The sequence below is a fragment of the Amblyomma americanum genome, chromosome 3 (assembly GCF_052857255.1).
Source record: "Amblyomma americanum isolate KBUSLIRL-KWMA chromosome 3, ASM5285725v1, whole genome shotgun sequence".
In the NCBI taxonomy this organism is placed as follows: Eukaryota; Metazoa; Arthropoda; class Arachnida; order Ixodida; family Ixodidae; genus Amblyomma; species Amblyomma americanum.
In genome coordinates this window covers 92928821-92945663 of record NC_135499.1, presented here as the reverse complement: position 1 = coordinate 92945663, position 16843 = coordinate 92928821, and the positions used below count along the sequence as shown (strand labels likewise).

At 44.8% G+C, this 16843-nt stretch overlaps 1 protein-coding gene across 2 annotated transcripts in view; it reads right to left on the bottom strand.

Moving 5' to 3' along the window:
* Window positions 1–16843, bottom strand: part of LOC144124730 (diuretic hormone receptor-like) — a 328464-nt gene that overhangs the window by 162100 nt on the left and 149521 nt on the right. For both annotated transcript variants that reach the window (XR_013313270.1, XM_077657587.1), the window contains exon 3: window positions 4639–4906. Coding sequence is in view for 1 of the 2 variants with exons in the window: in XM_077657587.1 (XP_077513713.1) it covers window positions 4639–4906 (268 nt within the window). In the remaining variant the exon portion in view is untranslated. The remainder of the gene's footprint in view (window positions 1–4638; window positions 4907–16843) is intronic.

The following is a 16843-nucleotide window of genomic DNA, read 5'->3' as shown; positions in this document are numbered from 1 at the left end:
GGCGGAACTCCTTTTATTTTATATTATGCTATCTAAACAGGGAGAAAACTATTGGGTGTAGTTTTCAGTACTCTCAAAAAAAAGTAGAGAAATGCAGTTTTATTCGTTTTCTTTTAAATAGAAGAACTAGGCTGACACGGTATACCCTGTTTTTTTCTTTCCTTCGTGATATCACCCTCATCCATTCAAAAATTTCGCTTCAATAACTGGATGGCTAAGGTCGCAAAAATGTTATGACATATACATTTATGTGTGGACTAGCATGCTCCTTATATGACCACAGTAAACTTAGGCAGCCTTGGGGCACAGCATTTCGGAATGAATAAACACTTTGAAATGGCATTTGACTCAAGCAAAATATTTTGGTCTAAGGCGTCATTTGTGCCTTTAAAAAAAAGACAGAACGAGTGGTTCGGGCCTGAAGCTTCCGCCTTCGCACAGCGAAAACCTCCGTTGGCTTTTCGGATCAGATTCTAATCGCCAGTGGAAGAAAATGGCCGTATATAGAGAATCCTTGTTATCAACTGCGATAAAAGGCTGCCAAGAGGCGCTGGTGGAAAGAAGTTTCGAGCGTTCTATACTCCACGGTAACTTATTGGACCTGTAAGACGGAAATGCTACTGATGTTCTTCTATGCCTATTAATTTGAAATCTGCAGGCTAGAGAATGAAAGGTGTATCACGCGTTTATCAGTTGCAGATTGGCATTCAGTATTTTGAGAACCAAGAAACAGAGTATCCAAGGTATTTACTCCACGTTATGTTGTTCTATTCGTTTTAAACGAAAAGGTGGTGCGAGCAAAAAACAAGCCGAGAAAAGCCCGGAGCAACGCAGCAGTCCTCCACACGCTTGGCAGTAGCGGTGTAGGGCAACAGCAATCAACCAGCAACTGTATATACCTGCGTGTTAAAGCTTGGTGCCTTACTGTGCTGTATTTTTATTACGTCACTGCCGCCGCCGTTGCGGCCTCTACGTCACGCAAACCTTTTTGTTTCCTATTCCGCACACTCGTATCCATGACAACGTTGCCTGAAGATACAAGCCTTGCTTGCTTTCAGTTTTTCTCAAGATGGGGATGAGACGATGGAATGTCCAGAGTGCCGTCAGTGCTGCCATCTAGGGAAGTGCGCTTTTATCAGTGAGCATGCGTATAAAAAGAAAACATTTAAAGTAAAAAAAAACTTTGGGAGGCCAAATATCTCTAATAAAATCCCTCACCGATAAAGGGCAGCCCTGAGGTACTCCTCATCCTGCCTTGATTCAGCAACTTGCTGAGATAAGCCAAGCCTTGGCTGCGCTCGCAGTAAATGTGGATGATTTTTCATCCTTGAAAAGAACCATAATTAGCATTGAAGTTTCTGTCCAGCCATTTTTTTTTTCAAAGCGAAAACTTTACAGGCCTAGTGAAGCAAAGGTCATCGGTGCCGCAATTGGACACTGAAGTGGAGGAGCAGTGTAGGTGTAGCAGCCACGGGACATAACAACCACGTCATTCGCACCCGGCGTGCCGATGGCTGCGCTAACCGCTGCCTTGGCAGCTGTGGCCACGTGACTAAGTACGTGACACGACATTTGCTGGGAAAAGAAGCCGGCGGCCCTCTCCCGGCATTCGCATTGCTGTTTCCGAGCGCTATGGACGGAGTGAGTCGGCCGGAGCCGTCTACGCCGTCGAGGCCATTTTGCTAAACCACGATAGCAGAGCTTAGTGCGTAAGCGCTTTTTGCCGCCCTCCCCTGGTTTAAGCGGTCAGTCTGTGTGAGGGCCGGCCAAGTGAAACGGAAGAAGGAGGCCAGCACTGCCAACAATAGAGGTCGGAAGCGGTGCGAGACGTGCTGCAGAAACCGATGAAGAACGCCAGCAGTGGCCCCCTCATTCGCGCTGTGAGTCCACCTGTAGGAGGCAGTTATGCCCTTTCCCTTTCTTAAAACGAGCGGAATGTTTAGACCGTTCATTGTGAGTATAGCAAATACGCACAAGTGGCTTCCCGGGTCAGTGGTTACCTCTCATGCTTTCAGCTACGTGGGGATGGTGTCCACGCTCAGAAAAGAGTCCTTTTGCACAATATTGTTACTTTAGCAGAGCTAAACCACCACCAATTATTTGAAGTGGAAGTGAGGTCGAGGTCGTTGAGGTCAAGTGCCAATCGTGCTCAAAGGTACCAACTACTTGTTATAAGGAAGCCTCGGTATGTAAAAACAAAGCGAATAATTAAACTGCTGCACGAATTTACTTGAATAAAGCTGGCTTTTCACTTTTCATGCCATTGTTAGGCTGGCATAGGGTACACGTTTTTCTCAACAATATATATAGTAATGAGTCCATGACGCAGCAGGTAAGTAGCGGCGGTCTCCACCAGCTGGCCTGGTTTTACGAAACTAAAAGAAAGCAAGGGCAGCCACTCCGCCTTCTTCACAAGGAGTGGCGCCCTCTGGGGTGGGCCGAAAATTCTTGTGCTACGTGTTCAACCCAACGCACGTAGGAGACGCAATGCGGTCTGCTTCCGCCAAGAGCCAGCTGTTCCGGCGAAGCGGCATGTGTGTCCTTGACAGCTGCCGCCGTCTGCTGCGTGCGCCTGTCACTAACATGAACTGCGCACGCTCGGCATTACTTGGTGGCTTTCTTTTCAACCAATGGAACTAGAGGAGAAGATTGGCGCATGCGCAGAGCGGCCATGTGAAAAAGGGCGAATTGCTGGCTGTACACTTAAGATTCACAAAACACCGGCAGACGGCGCGACTCTTCAATGGTGTTGTGAGAAATTACTATTTAATAGTTTATTCAGAGCTTTCTAGCGGGTAAATCTCAAAGTACCTTTTGTCTGTGCATCATAAATTAATTACGAAGGCTGTCCACGCCGCCGTCTGATTTAGCAGACAAACTAAGCCCCACACACAGCGGGGGCCCCACAGCGCGGAACGTGAGGGCACAGAGCGGTGAGCACGCAGGCTCTTGTCGTAGGAAAGAAACACGTTGTTTTCGTTACCGCAAGGTGATCGAGCAACTAACCCACCAAGGCGCCCTTTTTTAAATTCATTTAAGGCGAATGTTTCACGTTTTTAGTTTCCATAACGTTCATGATTATTAGTCAAACCACAACCACAATCGTACATTGTCCGGTCTAGAATTAAAAGCGCACATGTTTTCTAATGCATATAATGTATGCCGAACAGTAAAGCAGGTAAAAGCAGGAGGAAAATAATAGCGAAAGACAGCGAAGAAGCCAAGTTACCATACGAGTGCCCGTACGGGATTTTGCGTAGTAGAGGTTTCTTAGTTCACTCTGTATAGAATTAATGCATGCCTGCAGTAGTATCTTACGGCATGAGCCGGGCATGGCTGCAAGCTTTTCCTAGGACTTCAGTAACTTTATTGCTATGATCCAAGTAGAATCTCACGGCGCCGCTAGGACTTACAGAAATACGTTCTTCCCTGCACCCAAAACGTTTACAGAAATACGTTCTTCCCTGCACCCAGAACCCGCCGCGGTGGCTCAGTGGTCAGGGCACTCGACTACTGAGCCGGAGTTCCCGGGTTCGAACCCGACCGCGGCGGCTGCGTTTTTATGGAGGAAAAACGCTATGGCGCCCGTGTGCTGTGCGATTTCAGTGCACGTTAAAGATCCCCAGGTGGTCGAAATTAATCCGGAGCCCACCACTACGGCACCTATTTCTTCCTTTCTTCTTTCACTCCCTCCCTTATCCCTTCCCATACGGCGCGGTTCAGGTGTCCAACGATATATGAGACAGATACTGCGCCATTTCCTTTCCCTCAAAAAACCAATTATAATAATATAACACCCAGAATGGAGTGTGCCGCTCTCCAAGTTTTCTTTGTTTCTTTCATTTATTTCATTTAGTTTATATCGCACTTACATATTAGAGTAAAATGTCAGCTAGCGCTACGCATCAATATCACAGCGATCTCTTGTGTATACGTTAGATGAGAGGTTCGTTGATTTGGTATTAATAACACTAACTGCAGCAGTATTATTGTCCTTGGCTAAAGACATATTCTGTCAGATTCTATATTTTTTTTATATTAAATATTTAACAAATATAAAACGCCGATTTCCTTCAAGTCTTTAATTTTTGCTACTCTGTCGCCAAAAGGCCGATTTTTAATACTACGATGTCGACTCTCTCACAGAGAATAACTGGTTTAGATACTGATTTTTTCAAACAGCGGTTGTGGACTGGAACAGATTTTCAAATAATTAATATAACAGCCACCTGTTCAAATTGATTGAGTTTTATTTGTAGGGTTCCGAGTTATGGTTGGGCTTTTTTTTTTGCTTAGTGCGTCTGTTTAACATGCTCATGGGGTTTCGCCGCACGATCATGCATAGTCGTTCTACTCTGTACATCTTCGCATTATAATTTATTGTGCTTGTTACTGATTTTACTCTTGATTTCATATTCATTTCTTGCCCATTTGTGTATTTTTTGTTGCATTCTCTCTCTGCCGAAATCCCTCTATGGGATAGCAGCATTAGTAAAGAAATAAATAAAATGAAGTGAAGAGCAGACACGAGGCGTGTGCAGGGTGCGACTAGATCATTTGCAACACAAGTGTGAGCGACCATTCAAGACTGGGATGAACACTAAAACGATTTAAAATGCTCCAGGAAGCAATTCTCACCTGTGGACCGGTTGGCGTCTGACAGGTAGCACTGTATCTCGGCAGCTGAGGCAGTCGGCGCGATGCTTGTTGTGCCATTGTAGGCTAGCAACGGTGTCCAGGTAGAGGACGTGTTTCCGCTGCCCACGTCCTCCCCGGAAGCTGCTGAGAACACCAGTACAGCAGGCTGCCTCCCATCATCGGGCCTGCTGCTCTCGTTGAAAGCGGCAGATGCATTGCCGGAAAACTGTTCAGCATCCCCGATCACCGACCCTTGGTCGTCCATCATCTGTGTGAACATGAGAGCGACGACAAGACGAAATTGTCCCCGTAGGTAATTCATCAGCAGCAGCATCACAATAAGCAAAGATAGGTGCACTTCTGCAGAAATTTATACCTCATAAACATCCAATTAACGCTCCGCTGTGCGATCTGCGGCCACCTTACCGTCGTTAACAACCATATTTTACCCGGTCACCTGACTCTGACCCGCTCCGCTACGCCAGCCCAGTTTTGCAATACATTCCTTTATTTTTACGGGACCATCTCTCGCCTCGCATTATATATCCTGCGCAACTCTACCTTTGCTTTCTGTATTTCGATTTTAACTTACATGCGTTAATTAGCGTCAGGTAAGTCCACATTAAAATTGGAGAATTTGTAATAGTGGGCAAGTTCGTGCAGATCGAGTGTAGAATTTTGGATGGAGGAGCGAGGAGGGGTATGACAGCGCTTGCTTGGAGAAGTAGATGACGGTGGCGACCTGCGTAACTAAGGATATTGACCCGAATTCTTGAGTGAGTGTCGTAGGGGTTCAGTAGAACGCACATAACTATAGAGTTTGAGCCCTGCCATGAAATAGCACGAAACCGTGCTCAACATTCATGTCAATGCAATTGGAAAGTCCGAATATAGTATAAATGTTGCTGTGAACTTTTCTTCATAAGGACTGTATATCCTTTGTCAAAACTATAAATCCCAAGGGTTTCGCTTCTGAGCCCTGGAGCATGACTCGTTTTGCATGCTAAGCGACCTTAATCTCTGGAGTGCGGGAGGAGTTCGCATCTTCAACCCAGTGTTGCTACTTCAGGAACCTCTTGTCCTTCAAGATGAATGCCCTGCCGGAGGTTCTTTTGTCGTATCTACGCGAGTGGATGCGTATAGCTTCGAGCTTTCCTGAGAAACCGGAGAGACCCCATTCCCTGGCGCACTGGCTAATACAGGTAAAGGCTTCTAGGAGTTGGTCATTTCTGCCCCAAGAGATCCCTCGTTTGACCAAACTGTGATGCTAACAGCGTACATGACAAGCCTGATGGCTTCGATGCGGTCAAGTCTTTCAGGGAGCCCTGACATGGCTATATTGAAGAGTACAGGGGAGAGTATTGAGTCTTGCAGGGTGCCTTTGTTGGGCATTGCGAGCTTATCCGACGTCAGTTCTACTCTGATGTTTGCTTATCTACCCGTTAAAAAGGCTGTAACGCAAAAATTGGAGGACGCTTATGCTTCGCCTTTAAGAGTGGAACGCGACAACGTGTTGCAGCGAGCGCTGCCTGGGAGTCCAGTGTCCACGGAACGCCATCGCTTTCCCCCTTGCACCAATCACTCAGAGTCTCTAGGAGGCCTCTCAAAACGAACAGAGACGCTGCCACCACCATAGCACTCGTGGACGGCTGCGGTTCCATCACACCTGTTCAGAAACGAACGACACTACTCCGAAGCAGAATTGTCGCCTACGCGCGCGCCATCTGCCAGACCAGCGCCGTGCATGGCAAAGGGGGGTTTCAGTGGGTCCACACGATAGCGGTATGACTGCGCGCCAAGCACAGATAAAATTTACCGGAAACGCATGGTACTCGCTCAATTCCGATCCGGCATCTGTAATTTACATGCTCATAATTACTCCTATACGCCTCAGTACAGATCTCAAAGATACGTTTCTAAGAAACCCGTGTATTCATTACACGCGCCTTTATACATTTTCGGACATCGAGCTGTCGTGACAAAGTGTTAAAGTCTCATAGTGCTCCGCACAGCTGCTCGCGTGTGTTGAAAGTAGTGCATGCGATAAATTAGCCGAGTTTTCATACCGAACCATGTTCAGAAAAAAATGGAGCATTTATTTGCTTCGAAGCGTAATTTGCTTCAGTAGGATAGCAATGTTTTACGTAGGTGTGGAAAGAATATTGTGGAAACAAAATCTGTCGAGACAGCAACGCCGCTTGGCTGTTTTCTTGTGGACCTTTTTCTGAAAGAAAACGTGGTAAATAACAATTATTGATGGCTACAACCGTATAGTCCTCACGTTTCAGTTTGCAGTTATGTTTTCTGCCTTATTATTGTGATTTTATTATCTTCATTGCCGTGGTTTATTTATACAGAATTTTTGTTTCCATGATTTCCAGAATTATTTCCAAAAGCTTGTTGTCTTATTGGGAGAAGACAAGGAATATTAGAAAAACAAAGTGATAAAGATTAACCAGCGATGTTGAAGAAGCATTTTAGAGGACCAAGCTCGAGAGGTCTCGTTTCTAAACAGCTTTTTCGGATATACAATGCTTGCGTAGGCAGCGGTCAAGTGAAACAAGAAAGATTCGCTAATATCATTTATTCCGGAGACCCATTACAGGTCGGTTTATCAAGCATGACGAGTACATGAACTTTTGAAAAGTGTCAAATGAAATAATGATGATTGGTGCTAACAAGCCGTGCTTCAGAAAATCAATCATGCTGACGCTAATGCTCACGTTTGAAATGAAAAAAAAAGCAATAGATGTAGCACAGCGCAGGTAATACTCTTTTGTGTAAGAAAAAATGGGGATGAGCCACCTGTCTTTCCCACGCATGAAAGTTTACGTTCTTGGTTATATATGACATAATATAGTGCAAAATCGTCTCCAAAAGATCAAAAGAGATGGAAAGTAACTCGACCATTTCCGTCATGAAGGGCTTCAATGTCATTGCGCTTCTTAAGTGTACCATCGCATGTGAAAACTTAGCCCCTTTGACTCCATACGCCTAACTTGAAATGTTTTTATATTAACAGGAGGCCCCCTATTATGCTCCGACTGTCGAAACGATGATGGCAGAACCATGGCCCTATAATAATATTTATTTTCAGCCGTCCTGCTCGTCTAGTCCTCGCTCCACACTAAACTAGTGGAAATTTCTCAACAAACTTCTTCACTGTTCTCAAATCCTGCACTCGCTGACAATCTAATCCCTGAACACTCGTGGCTGACCCCGAGAGATGCTGAATCGAGTGGACAAGTGGGTACTTATGACGCAAGCGCTGTCGCAAAAAAAAAAAAATACAGCCGATATGTTCAGACAGGCGTCGTTTCGCGTCCTTCGCTTTGTGACGCACAGCTATCATGCCTGGCACGCAGGAACCACTGATTGCTTGTTTTCATATAACTATTAACCGCTTCGCGTCAGCGCCCTGAGGAGGTATGCGCTACTACCGTCCATCAGTCAGCTAAATGAATTGGCGCGCTCCCCCAAAGTATTCTCTCAGAATTCTGATAAGCAGCTTAAGCCGCTACCGCTAAGTTTCAGCCTCGCAAGGAACCAATAAAATTGCAATATTAATATTTGTTCTTGTAAACTGCGCAAGAGGAGTTCTTGCGCTAGGCGCTGCTCGGGGAAACGTTTAAGATCATACTGATCTCATAGGCAAGGGAGATATGAGCAACCCTGTTTTCTTTATCTCCGCAATTCGCTCCTGTGCAGCGAGCCGTTAATCACACCGCGATTTGTGCCACGCCGTCCTTCCCTCAGGCACTAATTGCGTATTAAGCCGTGCGTTCCTTCCTGGGCCGCTTCCTCCTCGTAGAGGTGGTCATGGAGGTCCCTCGCCTCCCCGTCCTATAAGAGTACGCTCAAGTAGGTCTCGCACGTCCACTGTCTCTCGGCTCATTTGCAAGCCCCGCTGGCGCAATGCAGTCGACGGCCTTAGATGCGAGCCTGAGCCGCATTACTTAAACACCGGCGGAGCGCAGTGCGCGAGCGTGTGAGTGAGCGCCCGCGCCACTTGCAGGGGCTTACGGGCTATGAGTTCAGGGAAAACTGTTAGTTTGGGCCTTGGGCGATAGCGAGAACTTCAAGGCGCTTGCTCGTCAGGCGCAGCTGGTCTCTTATGCCTCATTGCGCAAAATATAATACATTATTCGGGAACTCCTTGCGTAAGGAGGCACAAAAGAAGACACTTCTATACAGTATATTAAGGTAACGTGAGCAAGCTGCCGAATTAGTTTCTCTCAGCTGATGAGGATAGTGTCAAGAACGGTATGGACTTTCTGAATATTTAAAACATGTAGAGAAAGCTTTCAAAACCATTAACTCCGGGTGCCTATCTTACGGGTTTAATTCTACGCGGCATTATAGCAGCATTCTTAGACCATCTCCGGGAGGAGCGAACATTCCAGCCAAAAGCAGCAGTCTGCGTAATCAGCGCAGCTCTGAACGAGAAAGCCTGAGGTTGTAACATACGTGCAGCGTTTTTAAGAAAGGCTGAAGTCTCTCTTAGATAGACAGCATTTAGTGCACAGCTTTTTTTTTTTCACGATGGTTTGCTGCTCGACGGGCATCGATGCTTAAGAAAGCAGCAATGTCATCCTAACAGAAAACATAATCATCTCGGAACGTTCATTTCTGACCAGCATCAAATTTCAATGCCTCTTGGCATGGGTCGCAACAACTTCTTAAACAGAAGATACATGAGTAGTTAGACTGTGATCACACCGTGCAGTCAGCCCTCCATTTCCAGTTCCAAAAACTTTTATTTCCATCAGAAATGGAGGCCCTCTACTCCCTACCCCTGGCGCGCAGGCCTAGGGGCAGGTGCCAGAGCCTCCGCGAATAGATGCAGGCAAAGAGTTGTTGGCTCTTCGCGGCCTCTGCCGTCAGATGGATGGCTTTCTTCTGGGTCTCGGGGTCCGCGCTTTGCAGAAGGGTTTACCAGGCTTCTCTACTATCTATTCCTTCCCTCACCGCTGAGGAATGTACACACTGCCAAATTATATGGTCGAGGGTCCCCCTTTCTTCACATTTTTTATATTTATCTTCCATGTCCTCGTCTTGTAGGATGTGTGACGCCCATACCGGGTTTATGAAATTTCCGTCCTGTAGCCTTCTCCAGGTTACTGCCTCTCTGTTCCCGAGCTCCTTGTCCGGAGGAGGGACAGTTCTTCCCTGCAGTCTGTAATTCTCTTTGATTTCTGTGTATGTTTGTAGTCTCTCGTCGAGTTACTTGCAATCTGGCGGTTCCGCTTCTGCTCGGACGTAGAGATCTCGAGCTCGAAGGTGCGCCGCTTCATTGCCTGGTACTGACGTATGAGCTGGTGCTCATATTAGGCTAATATTTCTATGCACCTTTTTCCCTGTTAGAATCCGCACCGCTTCTGATGCAACTCTACCTCTTCCATAATTGTATATGGCTGTTTTACTGTCACTTATTATATAGTTTGCCTCTGTTCCCACGCAAGCAAGCGCTATTGCTACCTCTTCTGCTACTTCCGAATTGCGGCTGCGTATCGTAGCTGCTGATATTGCTGTACCATTGCCATCCACCACTGAGGCTACAGCTTCTCCCAGTCTACCGCTCGCCGCATCCGTGTATGCTACCGTCTCCTTATTCATTTCGATGAAGCGTCTCATGAGGGCTTCGGCTCTCTTTTCCCTCCTCCCACTGCTGAAGGTGGGGTGCATGTTTCTCGGAAGTGGGTCTATTCTGAGATGTTCCCTGACCTCCTTCGGGATGTCTTGTTTTTGCTGCATGCCTCTGTCTGCCTGCAATCCTACCATGCCTAAAATGGCTCTGCCTGTATATGTCTGGCTACGTCTTTCCTGCTGAGCTGTTCTGACCGCCTCGGCCGTTTCCTTCCACGTGTTGTGTATCCCCGTAGCTAGGAGTCTTTCCGTTGAGGTGCTTATGGGTATTCCTAACGCTCGTTTGTAGCACCTCCTAATTATTGAGTCCAACGTATCTCTTTCTGGGGCCCGGATGTTAAGGTATGGTGTAGCATAGCTGAGTCGATTGAATATGTATGCTTGCACCAATTTTATTAGGCACCTTTCTTTGAGTCCTCTCCCTTTGAGCGCTATTCTTCTGAATATTCCAGTTACTTGCGCTGCATATCCTTCCAGTTTCTTTATTGTTTCATCATTGTCTCCATTTTCCTGAATAAAAAGGCCTAAAATTCTTATCTTGTCAACCCTAGGCACCGGTTTGCCTCCTACCATAATGCTAAGATTGCTATCCCTTTTTAATCCTAAAGATTTCGGGTTGTATATTAAGAGTTCTGACTTCTCTGGCGAGCAGGCTAGCACCCTTCCTGCCGCGTACTCCACTACTGTGTCTGCCGCAGTTTGAAGTTTGTTTTCTATCTCTGCATTGCTGCCTTTGTTTATCCAGACATTTATGTCGTCCTCATACATGCTAGAGTGTAAGTTCTCAAAACTGGGAGGCCTCTCATGGCTAGGTTGAAGAGGAGCGGGGATAGGACCGATCCCTGTGGTGTACCTTCGTTGCCTAGCTCCACTTCTTCAGACTCCAGGTCCTGGTGTCTTATTGTGGCTGTCCTATTAGACAGGAAGTCTTTAATGTAGTTGTATACCTTGCCGCCTACACCGATCTCCAGAAGTTCCGATAGGACCGCCTCATGTTTTACATTGTCGAAAGCTTTCTTAAGATCTAATCCCAAGATTGCCTTTGTGTCCTTAGTCCGAGAGTCTATGATGTCAGCCCTCAAGTGCTTTGTGACGTTCCAAATAATGCGCGGAGCGATAGGTTCCTCGTGACCCATGGCCAATGAGACAGACTGGCCACGATAACAGAAGAGTTCACGTGCATTGGCCGCGCTGCTATGTTTTATGACTGTTGTATACACAGTTGTTTAGTTGAAAGATTTAAAAGATATCATGTACAGAGCACGTAACCTCTAAAATAATTCCGCAGAGCTTACTAGTCAGATCGGAAGTGGTCCAGATTCAGGCAACTCATCCCCAGCCTGCACAAGTAGGAAGAACATGCGTTAGGACCGTGAAGCATGGCGTCTCGAGCTGTCGCCAGCAGAAATCGGGACAACTGGATCTATACCAAAGAGGAACGCAGTTGTTCTGTGCTCCACAAGTTATTCTACGCTCGAGATCACTGGGTTTTGAAAGTCCGACAAGCTTCTCACGCCTTCGACATTTAAACACGAAAAATGGGAGCGAATCAAGGCCAGCATTATTTGTTGGGCGCATTACAGCTACATCAACCAGCCACAGGAACAGCCTACATGGCGCCGATGTACAAACATTTGGCAGTTCGGAAGTTTAGTTGTGTGTATTTGGTTGTGACGATGAGAGTGTAAATTATCTTGAAATGAAATGCCCACCACATGACAATCTGATAAGACGACTGAAGATTGGATCAGCCGCTTCTGATAAAATACATGTCAGTGTTCTAAGGCTATTAGGCAGAATGCCAACGCTTTCTCCAAAAAAAGCGAGAAATCATGGCTTAGTAATCGTTTCTCAGGTCCGCGACATCCTTGGGGATTTCTCTATGTTAGGTTTAATACCTGGCTGACGTCGTGCTTTACAGCGTTTGATTTAGAGAGCTTGCCTTACTAGTTTTTGGCTCCAGTAGTTGTCAGACAATTATTTAGGATTTTACTTTCGAATGGGTGCGATTATTTTGTTACCGACGCGTCCTGACATCTTTCCTTGCTGTTGATTGTTTATTTTTTAAAGTGAACCTTTATTCCCTTCCTAATACAAGAAAAAACGACCCCAAACAAAAAGATACATAGAAACGGCTTGAAATGGAATAGTTTTCATTTTATTGTGAATATCAATTCTAACTGCGTAGTGTCTTTTATCCATTTACTGCTAGAATGTGTGGTGTTCGCATAGTGTTGTTTATGTTGTGTATTGTGTGTTGTAGCACAGTTTTTTTGAGCATTATATCGTCAATTTTCGTGCGTTTTTTTCCGTTCTACGAAGAGCAGTACTCGGCACGCCCGTCAGGCAAACGTCTCCGCTAGCAGTTGCATATAAATGTGAAAACATTGTTCTATGAACGACGTAGGTGTCACCTCTCGACTGCAGCACATTAATTTTTCAAATCTAGGCAGAATGTTGTGCGTCGTAGTACACGGCGAACTTAGTGAAAAACTTATTGAGACGCAGCTGTGTGTGAAATTGACCTTAATGAATGCTGTGGCATCGGATATGTTTGCAGCGCTGCTGATCAGTCGTTACTATGCTGCAAATTAGCAGCATATCGGGAGTAATTTTCTTGTATTGTATAATGATGTTCGCGTCGCCCCTTACAGGCGAGTACTAGAAGGAGCATTAACAACCACCTTCCTTCCTGCTCTGCGCGTTAATTTCATTCTCGCTCTAATGAAATAATACTAGACAAGAGAGGCTCTTTGGCACCGCAGCACAAACACTGCCCAGTTCCTTCCGGCATAGCAAGAGAAGCCTTCATTTCTACTGTAGAAAATTAAGTATGCTGAAAACGTGTTTTGTCAGGCGTGGCATTCCAGAGTATACGCGTGCATTGTTGTTACCGACACCCTGCTTTTAATGCAACCCTAGATAAGACCTGTTCAATATTGCTTCAGATTTAAGTACTACTTCTTCAAACCAGGAACTTAATAATTTAGTGCACTATTCTTCTGACACGTACTATGAAGACCCAGCTTTTTTACGCGCGCGGAAAATCTCGTTCAGCTTTGGCTTGAACGCAACTATTCATTAAAGTTCGCTAAGGAAAACATGGCTGGGCACCGCCCATAATGTTGTCCCTGCTGTTCTCCTTCTGGACGAGAAAATTAGAGTTGCTGCAAAGAAGTCTGGGGGTCTCCAGTCTTTAAGGCAAGTATAAAGGTTTCTTACGAGACATAAAATTTATTTTTATTTATTTATTTATTGATACTGTCAGCCGTAGGCCGTTACAGGGTGAAAACAAATACATATGTAAGTTATGTCACACAGCCACAAGTATGAACAGTGCACAATTCAAAATAGTCAAATTGAAAACGACCGTCATCGCAACACAGCTGTCCTGCACTGCAGATACAGACCTAAAGCACAAACGCTAGCGGGTAAATATTTTAGCTTACAACCATAAAATAGCAGTAGGGAAACAAAACGTATGAAAAGAAAAACAAAATTACAAGGATGTCTATTCAGGTAAGTGACGGTACAAGCAATTTTCAAATTGGGGGAGATTGTCTATTTGCAGAAAGGTCTGAGGCAGGGAATTCCACTCTGTTATTGTTCTGGGGAAAAAGGAGTATTTAAAACAGTTAATACGGGCCATCATGGGTGTAATCTGGTAACTGTGGGAGCTTCTTACAGGGCGACACGAACGCTGTTGCAAATAGCAGCTTGTGTTTAAGTTGAAGTGATTATTGCGCAAAAGATAAAGAAATTTTAGCCTGGCGATCTTCCTTCGTTTCGACAGTGAAGGAAGTTGTAATTCTTGCAGCATGTCAGTCACGGAATCAGTATATCTATATTTTGACAGAATGAACCTGGCGGCCCTTCTTTGAACTTTTTCAATCTTATACGTTTGATTTGACTGATACGGATCCCATATGACGCTTGCATATTCCAGTGTCGGACGTACCAGCGCGAGATAGGCAGTTAGTTTTGCTTTTGTGGATGCAAGTTTCAGTTTTCTTTTAAGGTACCACAACTTAGTTTCAGCTTTTGAACATATGTTGTCAATATGTAAATTCCAACTTAGATTAGATGATATAGTGACACCTAAATACTTAAAGGAGTTGACACATGTTATATTCCGCCCATCTATTTCATAACCAAATGAAAAAATATTTTTGGTTTTGTTTGTCAGTGTAATATATGATGTTTTCGTATAATTAATTTTCATTCTAGAAGCTGCGCACCATTGATTAATGGAGTTCAACGCCAAATTTAATGTGAGCTGGTCTTCTGGCTTTGATATGATTGAGTATATTAAACAGTCATCCGCAAATAGCCGGACTGTTATTTGAGGAGGAAGTGAGACTGCGATGTTGTTAACATAGCATCAAAATAATATGGGCCCCAGCACAGACCCCTGAGGGACACCTGAGGGTACACCCAGGACGTCAGATTTCGCACCGTCTACCTCCACATACTGGGTTCTATTAGTAAGGTAAGCTTTAATCCAGTACACAATATCTGTGTTTATGCCTAAGTCAATGAGCCTGTTAAGAAGTTCATCATGGGGTACACGGTCGAATGCTTTAGACATGTCTAGGCAAACTGCATCCACTTGGTCTCTGTTGTTTAAGGCTTTTGAAAAATCATGCAGTGTTTCAACAAGTTGGGTAACAGTAGAGAGCTTCCGCCTGAAACCATGTTGATTGGGATTTAGTTTGTTCGTGTCCTCAAGATATTTGGATAAGCAGTTTGCCACGACGTGCTCAAGCATCTTGCAACAGGAGCAGGTGATAGAAATAGGTCTGTAATTGTCGGGAACGTGCTTGCTTCCAGATTTGTGTACTGGAACTATCCTAGCCTGCAGCCAGTCATTTGGCAAGGAATGTTGCTTCAGTGATGCATTGAATATGATAATTAAATATTTTGCGATCCATTCCGCGTATCTTCTTAGGAACTCATTAGGAATAGAATCAGGACCATAAGACTTTTTTGTATCTAAATTAAGGAGGAGGGAAAATATTCCTTCATGGGACAATGTAATAGCGGGTGTGTCAGACGGTTTGGAGCATAATCCGCTTATTGAATTCTGGGGCATAGAGTTAGAAGGGCTAAATACAGAATGAAAATAGGCATTACATCTGTTAGCGATTTCTGATTTATCAGTAACAACACAACCATCCACTGTAAGAAACTCCATTTTTTCCCTAGAGGGTGAAAGGTGACGCCAAAAACGCTGTGGGGAGGTTTTCATAAATTGGGTGAGCTTTTCGGAAAAATACCTATCTTTTGCTGTCAATAACTTCTCTTTAAGTATCGAAGATAGGTGCGAAATTTCATTTTGATTCCTTACTCTGTTGCGTTTTCTCCGCTTTATCCTTCGCTTTAGCTGGATTATCTCACGATTTATCCAAGGGTTACGTTTCTTTATCGTTTTTTGACGTTGCGGAACAAACTTTTGCAGGCAGTACCTGATTATATTTTTAAACCTCTCCCACAACTGTCGAATAACGGTGACCTTTCAGACAGGTTTCGCAAGTTTAATTAAGTTCTCACGGCCATCATGCCAGAAAAAGACAGCTTGAGAGCTCCCGTAAGCGGGGCTTTTTTGTTTGGGCGCCAGAATAAAAGTACGCTTGAACTCAGCCTTGATAACTGCAGAGCTGTGAGATTGAAAATAAAATTCTGATGGCCTTGACAAGGTTTGTGTTGTTGCATTAGTTGTTACCTTGCTTGTCACGGCATTTATTTAATATTATTAATATTCACTTTGCTCATTACCAAATGCCTAACACTGTACGCACTTTGTAGTTTCTATTTCTTTTCCTCCCTGAGAGATAGAAATAGACATAGACAAAGATAGACAAACGAACCCAACTTTAATCTCATTTTGCTATATGTTAGAAAAAAACGCCAATTAAAAAATGGAAACACGTGACGTTTCGAACCTACTTGGACATTGGCGATACCAAGAACTTCCCCAAAAGAATAAAGCAGCAAAAAGCGGACGTCAAACAAATGAACACGGATCGAAGCGCCGTGGTAGAACGCTACTAGTCATGCGACCATAAGATTGACTTCGACATAAGCATTGTGCTGGACAGCGAGCCGCTCCCACGCAGAAGGTTCTTACTTAAGTTGTGGCATATTCAGCAGACACGGGGAAATATTAAGCGCTCCTCAAGAACCCTTCACCCCTCTTACATCCATATTCAACGGCCAGTGACCTGGCGGCTGACGAAACGTGGACTTGGGAAGGCTAGCTGGGACTAGCCCACTGTCAAACCTGATGAAGGAAGCGAGTAGGTTCTGAAGCTTCGTATTTTTATTTTTTGGCGCTCTTTCTCACTCAAATTCATTTTCACAATGGGACAGACCTCTGTTTAATGTTTCTCTTGACTCTAACTAATTCGAGCCGCAGAAAAACCCAATGTAGAGCTTTCCTGATTACGAAGCAGCGAAGGGGCTCCGATATAATTAGGAGAAACCTGAGAACACAGGGGAAAAGAAAAAAATTACTGAGGGCGACACTTACAATATTCACACTGTAAACAAAAAGACTGCA